General features: G+C 41.2%; 1 protein-coding gene and 1 long non-coding RNA gene across 6 annotated transcripts in view; one reads left to right on the top strand and one right to left on the bottom strand.

Annotated features, from left to right (window-relative positions):
• srrm3 (serine/arginine repetitive matrix 3) overlaps nucleotides 1–12,159 on the top strand; it is a 74,232-nt gene that overhangs the window by 58,101 nt on the left and 3,972 nt on the right. Inside the window, exons 7-11 of one of the 2 annotated variants that reach the window (XM_042431173.1) lie at nucleotides 2,035–2,070; nucleotides 2,352–2,402; nucleotides 2,981–3,088; nucleotides 3,980–4,142; nucleotides 11,815–12,107. In XM_042431173.1, the coding sequence (XP_042287107.1) occupies nucleotides 2,035–2,070; nucleotides 2,352–2,402; nucleotides 2,981–3,088; nucleotides 3,980–4,142; nucleotides 11,815–12,107 (651 nt within the window). Of the gene's footprint in view, nucleotides 1–2,034; nucleotides 2,071–2,351; nucleotides 2,403–2,980; nucleotides 3,089–3,979; nucleotides 4,143–11,811; nucleotides 12,108–12,159 lie in introns of both variants that reach the window. The other variant, XM_042431172.1, reaches the window with a different exon arrangement.
• Nucleotides 1–12,159, bottom strand: part of LOC121910130 — a 59,312-nt gene that overhangs the window by 44,245 nt on the left and 2,908 nt on the right. The gene's annotated exons all lie outside the window — the stretch shown is intronic.

Here is a 12,159-nt window from a genome sequence, read left to right as displayed (position 1 = left end):
AGGGAAGAGGGGAATGGGAGGACAAAAAGAAAAAAATTATGGAAGGGAAGAGGCGATAGGGAAAGAGCTCATCAACAAATACTTGTGCAATGCCTTCGGATATCATAACGACAATAAGCAATTGTGGAGCGCCCTCCTCCTCCAATTTCTCCCGTCCTCCGCCTGACTCGGAGGGGAGTGAGGCTAAATGTGTTGCTCTAATAACCCAGCCTGTATGGGGACGTGCAAAAAAAAAAAAAAGAAAAATGAGCCTCTCACCAAATTGCTGAGCATCAGTGCGCCGCCCCGCTCTTGTTTCCCACCTCTCATCCATCCACGCACATCCAAGTCCCCCACGTCCTCTCTCCTCCTCATCCCCACCCAACCCCACGCCTCCCTACCAGCCTCACACCAAAGCTGCTCTGCATTGCAGGTACTGTTGATGTATGAATAATGTATCGGTGAGGCAGAGGGGAACAGCAACTAGGGTTCCTCCCCAGAGACAGCCTCCCTTGATGATAGTCTCCCTTTTAAGGTGTATTTTAGCACGGGGTGGGGGGGGGCACTGCGATTCTGCCCCAATAAAATTCTTATCACTTTAAAGTTATAGCTCTAGTTTGAGCTCATGCCCATTTGGATGCATATTCGTCTCACATGGGGGCATACACTGTACCATCCATGTCCTTATAGTAGAGAGTGGGGTGAGGGATTCAGAGAGAGAGGAGAAGAATAATGAGCTCTCCAGAACAACGCCTCATATGCTGTATAGTTCCCAGTTGATTCCCTCCAGTGGGGAAACATGAGCTGCTACTGAGGCCACAGCTCTAAGTCACATATCAGCCACATACATTGCTGTGACAGCTTTATTACTCCTCTTTCAGTGAGCCACAGTGAATCGCACTTTGCGCTGGCGCTCCCTCCCACTCCACTGCATGCTGTAGGTGTGTAAAACAGCAGGGGAGATGTAGGGCTCTTCAGGAAAATAGCAACAACTCTCACAGACCGGTCTGACTAATCACCATGGAAACTGCATTGAGGGTGAAAGTGATACGGAGGTGATGTGTCAGTTGAACACTGAGGACTGAGGAATGGCCGTCCTCTCCATCATTATACTCAGAGCGTGGTTAAAGGGGAACTGCCACGGAATCTCAGCATCGACATTCATTATTCCTGCTTTGTCGCGGTGAGCAGCATCTTCTACAGCCAGACATTTTTAAAAATAAGCGTGACATCCAGCACTTGTAGAATAGCGACTGGAGAAAACTGGCTGTGAGAGCTCCCTGTGGACGTCCCTGCACATATGGATTTACAGTACATGTGTTTCAGATTGGATAGCAATGAGGGAGCTCACATGCACATCATTAAAAGTGCAGAAATACATGCTGAAATATTCCATTTAGGAGTTGGCACATGAAAATACACGATCCTCCTTCTGTTCACAGTAACTTGAACACGCTCATATTCTGTGACAAGACTTTGACTGGTAGCTGTAGAATGCATGAGAACATGGAGATGTATTTCTCATCCAAATGTACACAGATATTAATAGTCCAAATGACTTCATCCAGAATATGAACTATTATCTGTTTAGTCAGTGTAAACACACTGCTGCTAAATTAAGCTCCACTGCATTGGAGGTTTAGTCACCTTCACCGACTTTATGTAGTTGATATTCTTTGGAGAGTATGAAAATAGGGGAATAAGAATATGGAAAAATATGACAAAAGTGGCACACAGATTGGTGACAGCACGGATAAGTGTTTGTGTTCAGTCTTTTGGATTCTTTCATTTTTAAAACAGCACCTTTGCTTCCATATAATTTATTCCGCGAAGCAAGTTCACCAAGTTATATGAATAATTTGCAACATAGATTGATGCAAAAATACGTTTTCTTGGTTGAAGATATATTCTGAAAAAGTTATCTGGATAATTCAGTAAACATCCCTCTTGGAGCTGGTCCAGTTGTAGCATATAGGAATGATTCAGTAGAGTATTATGTGATGTAGCTATCATGATATCATCACTACAATGACTGTGGTGTTTTTATTTTTGTAGATCTGCCTCTGGCTCCAGGAAAAAGAGGAGATACAGGTGTGTGTGAAATATGATCACCACAGTTAACAACATTGTTCACAAAGGTGTACATCAAAGCATTATGCTGTGTTTTCTAAGTGCCCTTATTGACCAAACTGCTATCTGCATACTGTTTGTTCAAAATACAATGCAATCCATGTGGGTGAGCATGGAGCACAATGAGCTTCTTCTTTTTCTTTCTTTCTTTATTTTTGTTTTTTTTTTTTACAAAGGGAATTCATATTACCTATGCTTTAATGTTCATATCTTCATTATCTTACATATGACTTTTGTTTCAGATCGGGCAGCCCAAAGAACAAACACAAAGACAAGAACAAACAGAAAAAGAGGTGAGAGACATCGAATCACTCTCTGGAAAATCTCTAATGTCATTAATGTTAAGCTGACAGAAAAAAATACTGTATATATCTGGTTTCTGTCATTATATATAGAGTATAACAAAGTATTACATTCAATGAAAGAAAGTGAAAGTACATAATACACTATGTGTTAGGTTCAGCACTATTTCTCTTCTGCACACAGTACAACAAACAGTGAACAATAGTCTCAGTTCTCAACAATGAGTACAATTGGAATCACGTCTGGCCTCTCATAAATTTATATTGGTATTTTACACCCATTATCTCAGCTCAGACTCACAGAGAATGTTAAAGAGTGTAAAGCAGTGAGTGCATCTTATAAGCATTATGTGTGACTTCAACACAATTCCCATGCCATACATTGCACCCTGTACTGATTAGAATATATATTGAAAGTGTTTGGCAGTGCATGAATTGCTTTACATATCATGAGATTGACTACTGAGCTCGCTGTGGCATGTGTGTCCCTGTGATGTACGCGTATATACCCACGGCTTTGTGTGTGTGTGTGTGTGTGGTATGTTCGTCAATTTGTTGTCATCTATCAGGTCCCCTGGTGAGACCCCCAGTAGGAGTTCACAGCGTCAAGGCAGCTGCTGTAGCTCCCGTAGCGCCTCCCTGTCCTCCACTCGGAGCACATCCAAATCTCCCACCAGGTAGACCCCTCCACACACACCAACACATGTGTATACAGTAATTGGATGGTAAATGAACTGCATTTATATAAGGCTTTTCTAGACCACTGACCACTCTTTACAACACAAGCCAACATTCACCCATTCACCCACACATGCTGCCATGTAAGGTGCCAACCTGCTCATCAGGAGCAATATACTGTGGCGCTTTTTTATCCAAAGCCAAATCATAATGTTTCTAATGCTAACTCACACACACTCTTGTGGGAGCAATTTGGAGTTCAGTATCTTGCCCAAGGACACTTAAACATGCGGATTGGAGGAGCTAGTGATCGAACCACCGACCTTCTGATTAATGGATGATGTGCTCTACCTCCCGAGCCACAGTCGCTCCCAGTGCACACATATACTTAGTTTTCACTGATATTTTTCTACTGGCTGTCGAGCGGTTGCCCTGGTGATTGTCAGTCTCTCTCTCATTTATTTTCAGTCCTCTGGGGATAGATTAAGATACAAATGGGGCTCCTCAGCATGTCTTATAATAACTCCCATTAAACGAATGTGATATCTCTCTCCGCACTCATATAGAGTTTGATGAAAAAAAATATTGGTTGCACTGTAAGATGTTTCATGTTGCACAGAATACTAAGATCTTACTTTTCCATTTTAAAATCGGTGTGTTCAAATCAGCTGAAATTTCCTGGTTTCAGTTTTCATGGATGCTGGTTGGAACATCCTACTTTACCTTATTCTGTCTTTTTTAAACGTGCTGACAAGTTTGACTTAAAAGGATAGTTCGCATTTTTTGAAATGGGCTTGTATGAGGTACTCGTCCATAGTCAGTATATTACCTGTAGTAGATGGCAGTCCGCGGTTTACATACTGTGTCGCTATGTGGCTTTGCTCTTCCAGACTGAACTCCAAGCACAAGACAGATGGGCAAAAGGCGTCCGGCACCTCACTGTCTCCGGGCCCTAACAGTCCTACCGCCTGGCACAATGGGGACCACACCCAACGAAGCCGCAATGGCAAGGCCGGCAGACTCAACCACGCCGAGGGCGAGAAGGGGCACGATGTATGTAATCTCCTCTATTTTGCTCCCACACCCCCACCCTCCCCCTACCCACTCCAATGGTATCTACCACAGTCTACAAATGAGTTATAACTTGGTCTTTGTGTTGGTTGACATGAATTCTCATCTTCTTTGATATTGAAAGATTTGTTTTCATTCCTTTATCAGTTATTCTTAGGTTGTAGGCCAGTTTTTACTATTAATAACAGTATTTTTGACGTCTAAACGACACTCTTGTCTTGTGTAAAACTTGCCGCTCCTACTGCTTTGTTTCTGGTTCTCCTTGACTCCTCTGCCATCTTGTTTTTTTGTTTGTTCTTGTTGTTTACCGGCAACAGAGGGAGGGAGCAAAGAGAAGAAGGTTCTAGAATTTCTGTTCTGCACATGTGCTCTGAGTCAGAGCACAGCATTAGCATACCACACCTTGGAAGGAAATATGAGCCGCACAGGCACCCGATGTTTCCAAATGAATGAGCCAAAAGATGTGTTGTTTCTTCCGAGCGGGTGCCTGCTGAGGCGTAAAATAAATAAAAAAGTTGAGCCAGGTGCAGGTATGACTACTTCAAACATTTGCTCCCCCCCAAAGGTCCAGGTCCGTGAAGAAATATCAAAGCAAAATGTGTCTGTCAGGAATGAAAACGTCTAAGTTACACCACAGATAAAGTCTTAATTAGTGTTGCCAGAGTCACGATAAGAAGCCTGCTTTAAAGTGATAGCAATCTGCAATTCCTCCTTGAACCAACTAATCCAATTTTTTAAAGGTGAAGTGTGTAGAATTTAGTGGCATCTAGCAGAAGGGACTTGGCAGAAATGGAATATAATATTCATAAGTATGAATATTAATTAGTGTATAATCAACTGAAAGTAAGAATCGTGTTTTTGGTACCTTGGAATGAGCCCTTTATATCTACATAGGAAGCGGGTCCTCTTTCATGGAGCCCGCCATGTTGCACCACTCTTTCTACAGTAGCCCAGAATGGACAAACCAAACACTGGCTCTAAAGAGGGCCTTTCGCCTTTGTAGCAGCCACCATAGGTTCTCCTACACACTTGAACAAGAGGGTGAGGGGTATTCATTTGGTTGCAATCTGCAACCTCACCACCAGATGCCACTAAATCCTACACAATGCACCTTTAATGAGAAGTCTTCTTTTGGCATTCAAACATGCCAAAATGAATTGTAACAAAATATGCCTAAAATAAGGTGCAGCTCACCATTCCAAGTACTGTATCAGCTGTTTCTGCTGGGGCCAACCGTGTACTTGAGCTGACAGAACAGAATCCATATTATGTCAAAACAGAGACCCTCTGAGCAATAAATGGGTTACAACTGCTCTTGACATCAAAAACAACACTGCATGCTGTCTCCCTAAAGCATAGAGTGTTATAAATCCTACACATACTCCTCTCTGTTCAACAGAGAACTTTTCCTTGTTTGTTTTGGATGATTTGAAAATAACCTTTTCTGAAAGACACTGCCTGTGATGAGTTTTAAATCACTTTCTGCTATTAAAGACACAACCTTTCTCTTCCATACTGTAAATGGATCATTGGAGGTACAGTAGGATGACAGCCATTATGATGTGATAAAACAATAGACATTACTTAGACCAAAAGGACTGCTTGTGAAATAATTTTTTTTTCCTGCTGAATAAGCACCTAAATGGGCTGCAAACACCCTGTAAACACTCACTCCAGAGAACTGAAGTAGCACTGCTGTCTTCTATTTTCTACTCCAGCTTGCATGTGACTATGAGGTCTCATCTGATCTCTCTCTCTCTCTCTCTCTGCTTGTTTCATTCATTACTGTTTCCTTTTTTTCCCTTTATCGATTTAAGTGGTATTTACCCATGAATAAATGCCCAAATCTCTCTGTCTCGTTTACATAAAAAGCACTCAAATGCTTTGGAACTGGACCAAGTAGGTTAACTGGGTATGTGTAATAGTTTCTTCTTGTCAATACAGTTGTCTTTCTCTCAAACACATGCTCTGCTCAGTGATAGATCCTCTTCTCCTCCAGGCGTCCAACAGCTCCTGCCAAACCACCAGGGGTTAAAAACGCTCCTCTCTACTGCTTTACTTTACCATGTTGATGTGCATGTTGCCTCTAGGTGGCAGTATCTTTTGTGACCCTGACGTTTTTTCGTTTCTACTCTGTGTGTTCAGGCCAGTGAGAGGTCTGTTTGATCATGAGCCATTCAGTTGGGATGTAGTGAAAGAGGAGCGTTATAATTGGCTCTGGTTCTTTTTTTAAGCAGCATCTTTCTAGCCTAAGGTGATGTTGCCACTCTCTCAACCAAAAGCTGAAATATTTGTTTCATAATAATCCTCACACAGATATCCTTGCACAGGAGGATGGTTATGTGTGAAAGATGCTGGATCCAACTGAAGTTTGACTTTACTGCAGCAGTTGTGTGGTTTAGCGAATGTTTCGGTTCAGTTTGTGTTCCTGTAGATGTCCTCTAGCTCCATTTGGGACTGTTTCATCTCAAGACAGTCCAGGATGCTTCCCATGGAAAAGCTTGGTGCTGTTCTTTATCAGAGGTGGGCATGTTAATCAGACAAACTAACAAGTTAGTCCTCAACTTTGAGGACTTCTTTCTTGAAAAAATTGAAACAAGGTGCCAGAAAACAATTTTGATAAAGTGTAAAGTTCAACTCTATTTGTCATTTGTGCAGAATAACACGTCATCTGTACAATGAGACGCTTAAGATGAGGCTCAGGACAGTACTGCAGGCAAAAGTAATAATACACAATAACAGTTAGATAACCAATAAAGATATAAGGTAAAACAAAAGACAAGAAAAACTACTACAGATAAAGAATTTTCAATAGATAAAGGAACCAGTGTATATATAAATAAATGGTAGGTTTTACAGTAAAAAAAAAAAGATGCTATGGAGTATATACAGATGAAAGCAGTAGTACAAGTAATCGAGTGATGGTGTAGGCAATTAAGGGCAAGAGACAGGACTATTTCTCTCAAGTAGCAGCACGGTCATTAAAGTTAGAGTCCAGTGTGTTAAAATCTTAGTTTTGTGCAGCTTGTCCAAGTTTCTTTCTTTTGCTGCCCCTTGTGGCCAGTGGAGGACAGAAGACATCCATAACAACTGTGGACTTACTGATCATACGTGCAGTGGGTGTTAACTGTTGTCCAGCCACACACAGCAGTGATGAGCCCGTTATGGCCTGGCGCACCAGAATGTGGCGGAGAGGATGCTGCGCTCGAACACTTACGCAGACAAGTAACATGAGGAAAAGATTTATGCTCTATCGAAAGTGTTTTCTAAGGCCATGTTTTGTTTTTTCAAGAGAGACTACTTTATATAGGAGGATAAATGTGTTGGTTTGGTAAATACACGTTCCATTAACTTTCCCACCTCTGACAAAAGAGCAGCACACCGCTGCTTCCCAAAGCTCTTCCATCGGAAACATCTGGAATTCTGCATCCCACACAGTGGATGAGACAGTCCCAAACTGGGCTGCTCGTCCTCTTGCTCATTATTAATGGATGTTTTCAAACTCTTTAAACACTAGTACATGGACTCTTTAAATGAACTAGGACAACACTCACACATTTATTAACATGATTGTTATTTTAAAGGGACCCAAGCCATTTTGAATATAAGCTCCCTTATCACGTTTAAACAGCAGATTTGTACCTGAGTTTATGGTAATAAATAAATCCAAATAAATTGCCTGGAAGAAAGCTGGGCTGACGTCCAAACAGGAGTAGAGATGTGCTGCTATTGAAGAAGACCCAGGCCAGAATGTGACTGGGGTCCCTTTCAAATGTGCCGACTCTCTAGTTGTCCATCTTAGCAGTGACTGCCCCCCTCCGACACTCTTCTCCCCCCCTCCTCCTCCTCTTCCTCCTCTCCTACCTGTTCATCTGTGTCATGTGTGACTCACGTCTCACTCTTGTTGTCCTGGCATTTTTCTTCCCACATATCTTTCACATCTGCCAGCTCTGCATGCCCTCCTCCTGCCCCCCCCTCCTCCCTTCTAGCTACTCTACTCTACATGGATGTCCACTAATATGATAATTAACTCTATCCGCTTACCTTTACCCCTCCTCCCCCTCTCCCCACCCCTCCGTTTTGATACAAATATGGCTGCATTTGTACAAGCGAAAAAGACAAAGCAAATCATGTAGTTTATAGATTCATCCTTTGTTTCTAATTTTAGTTTGATTTGAATTCCATCTGGATTTTTTATTTTCCTCCCCTATTTTCTTTTTACTTTTTGGTTTGTTTATTTCTCCTTAGTCTCTGGACACAATATGTAGCTTTGATACTAAAAGAGGTCATTGTCTTTTTCCCATTTCGCTGCGGAGAACATTCCTTTCTCCTTTTTTCTTTTTTTCTTTCTTTCCTTTTTTTTGTTGATATTGCATACGTGTCACTGATTGAAATGGAAGGTAGGTAATGCTTTGCCTACGCACGTGATCTTTATGCAGATGAGAATGTGACAAGCACCCTAGCCTGAGTGACGTCAATGTTTCTCTCTCTTTCTCTCTTTCTTTCTCTCTCTCTCTTTCTGTTGTTTATCAGTGGTCTTCAAACAAATTAATTTACTTCATCAATTATGATTTGACTCTTGAAGATTGGATTACTTAGAGCTCTGGTTTTTCTCTTTCCTCCTTAACTTCATTCTGAAGTCCAGTATCCCGCTCTATCTTCCAGGTCCATTTCTCTCTCCACTTTTCTTTTCTTTCTGTTTTGGTAGAATGCATTCCTGTTTGTCCAGCATCTCTCTGTTTGTTGGTGAATTAGTACATTCGTCTTATGATTTTCACCATATTGATTTCCACGACTGTTTCTAACAACTGTCATAAGCACCAGTGGTTGTGTGTTTTCTTATTATACCGCTTTAGTGGTCTTCTCTCTAGCGGAGAATGGCTCTTCTCTCCGCAAGGATCAGTCGGTGCTTTTGCTGTATCTTAGATTACGAAGCAGCTCAGACAGCACATGATAATGCATGCGGAAGAGCCAGCTGTATTTGGTTTCATACAAAACGCCTTTCGGAGACTTGCCCTCTTTTTATGACCTGCTTAAAATGAGCAGTTTGTAACTGTGCATCACTGGTTTCAGTCCCTAAACTCATATTTAATCACTTATCCAAGTTCTGTTTTTGTTGATGCTTAAAATGGAGACTTGGAATATATTTTCACTCCACCATACACAGATTAAAGGATAAGGTTAGTATGTTTTTTCTCACTGTCAACAAATCATTTGAAAAGACCAAAAATGTGTTACTCTGTCTGTCAATACTTTACACCTTCCTTATCTTGTCTGTGGCACTCAGTCTCAAGCCAATACATTCCTGTTGAAGACACAGTATTTTAAAAACTCACAAAAAATATTTTTTTTAACGAGGCTAAGAGTCTACAGTCATGCTAACAGTTCTGTGAGGCTGTTCTTAGGGCACAGCAGTGCTTTGAGCTAAATGCTAACATCAACATGCAAACATCCTTACAATGACAATGCTAACATACTATTGTTTAGCTGATATATGTTTACCATGTTCATGATCTTAGTTTAGTGTCTAAGCATGCTAGTATTTGCTAATTAGCACTAATCAATAAGTACAGATCAGGCTGATGTGAGTGTGAAGAGTTTTACAGGTATTTGATAAGAATCCAAAGTATTGGACAAACTGAAATGTTCACCTGATGATGACGCTAGATGAAAAGTCAGGGGATCATCAAAGTGATTACAATTCATCCTGAGGGGGGAATAAATGTGTGTATCAAATTTCATAGTAATCCATCCAATAGTTATCAAGACATTTTCCCAAGATATCAACCACACCGTGGCGCTAGAAGAAACGTCTGGGGATCATCCAAGTCATTAGGATCCATGGTCTTTGGACCATGAATGCCTGTACAAGTTCATGGCAATTCATCCAATAGTTGTCAAGATATTTTTGTCTGGACCAAAGCGGTGGGCTGACCAACACTGCTATCCCTAGAGCCATGCTAGTGGCTCGGGGTAAAGCTCAGTAATTTCCTAAAACCACTGAGCAGTGTAGATTTTAGCAAACATCACTCCAACAGGAGTTAATCATTAATTTGTTGGGGACTTTTTTCAGCTGCAGATTAATACACATTTGGTACTTGACAATGTATTTGGCTGTATGTCGCCTCAAAATAAGCTGTAGTGCCCATTTTCATGAAGGAACATGTCACCCACTCTGTGCTCTACGGCACCCAAATATACACAGTAGCATCAATTCATTGTTAATTGTGGTCTCTTCATGAGATTTTTTGACAATAAGAAAAACAGCCTGCCTTATACTTCCAGACGGTGATCATTTGAAAACTGCTAGCTTCAAGATAATTTAGTCTATTCAGGATTTTGAAAGCAGCTTTTCACTTTATCTGCCAAAAGATCCAATCACATTCTTATTGTTTTAGCAGTGAGATGCAATTTCACTGACTAAATGCTTTTTCAGGGCTGTTAAATGAAAGTCAATTCCCCCACAAAATAAGTCCTGACTGCCATTAAATGAACCCAAATCAATTTCAGTAATAACATAACATTCACTGGTGTTATGTAGCAATAACTCCCTGGAAGTACATTAAAAGAAACTTGCTATTGTAACAACTTTGAGTGTCTTGTATCAAAGAGTTTGTAGCCAGAAAAATGTGAGGTAGTTACCCTGTAAACATGTCAGGCAGTGAAATAAAAGTGTGGAGGATAATTCACAGAGAGAGAAAAGGTTAAGAAAACACCTTTAACTCTCACCAGCCAGTTGCTCTGTGATGTTTAGGAAGGTGACTGGGCCCAGAGGATTTACTCTCTGTGTGAGGGATTCCCTGCACATTGTGGTTTTCCTCTTTGCTTTTGAGTTCTTTTCCATTGATTTCCATGCATTGTCTCATGAGTCACTGGCAGGGAAGGGTTTTGTGTCTTTTTCTCTTGCATTTTGTGAATCTAATGATGCACTTATGTTGCCCCACTTTTCCCTTTTCTTCATACCTTACCTACTAAAGGAGGGAATACCACTTTATTGGTAAGTGGATGTTAACCAGAAGGGAGTTAAACAAGAGTAACCATTAAAAAAAAACAAAGAAAATGGGTCGCTGTTCACATCTCAGCAATTGTCTTCAGGAAAAAAAAAATCCAGAAAGAGAAAATTGAGTAGCAGACGATTTGTTTTCTGATTCGATTGATTCAATAATTGTGATCTTTATTTTGTTCCTTCCATTTCTGTGATGTTCCGTCAAGTTGTCTTCTCTTTCTGTTTTGTTTCATTTTTTTAACCATTACTAAAAAACTCAAGAAGTCCTCTTTTTCTACTCTACAAAATCTGTAGCTCTGTACTTTCTGCCTCTGCTCTTAAACTTATTTGGTTCACAGTTTTTTTTATTTTTTCCCTCTCTTCCTCCTCTTCCTAGTTTTTTTTTTGTTTGTTTGTTTTTGCAATTATGATTTCTTCAACTCATTATGGTTTTGCATGCCAAGTATTGCATGCGCTGCACCATAGAGGACTATCTATAAGCCATATGGAGAAAACCTAGATCTTTTTCTTTTAGATGTTTACCTTCTTTTGGCAAGTACACCGTAGCACTCAATCACCAACCTGGAAACACTCTAATGCTCTTTATGTCCTTTTTTCTTTTTTTTTTTTTCTTTTTTTCCTTTGTTGGTCATCATTTCTCTACAGAAGCTCCGTCTCCTGACTGCTGGCTCTACAGGCATCCAGTCTACTCTGCTGAGAGAGCACAAGCTCCACAGCGCCCCCAGCAGGAGCCAAACAGGACAGATGTGCACAGCAGGAGAGGCTGGGAGTGTGGACAGCAGGAACACAGCTGTAGGGAGCTCCGTAACCCAGGCGTCAGGGAGGAGAGGGAGCCAGAGAGGCCAGAATAAGAGCCCCCACTCCCCTGCAAACAGCAGCGACTCGGCTCACTCCCAGCATAACCACACTCACAGAGGGAGGACCTCCCGTCACCAGAGAAAGTAAGCACAAAAACCCTCATTTGTCTCTCACTGTAGGTGCCCACATTTTCAG

This window comes from Thunnus maccoyii, chromosome 13 (genome assembly GCF_910596095.1).
Source record: "Thunnus maccoyii chromosome 13, fThuMac1.1, whole genome shotgun sequence".
In the NCBI taxonomy this organism is placed as follows: domain Eukaryota; kingdom Metazoa; phylum Chordata; class Actinopteri; order Scombriformes; family Scombridae; genus Thunnus; species Thunnus maccoyii.
This window is presented reverse-complemented; position numbering and strand designations above follow the sequence as displayed.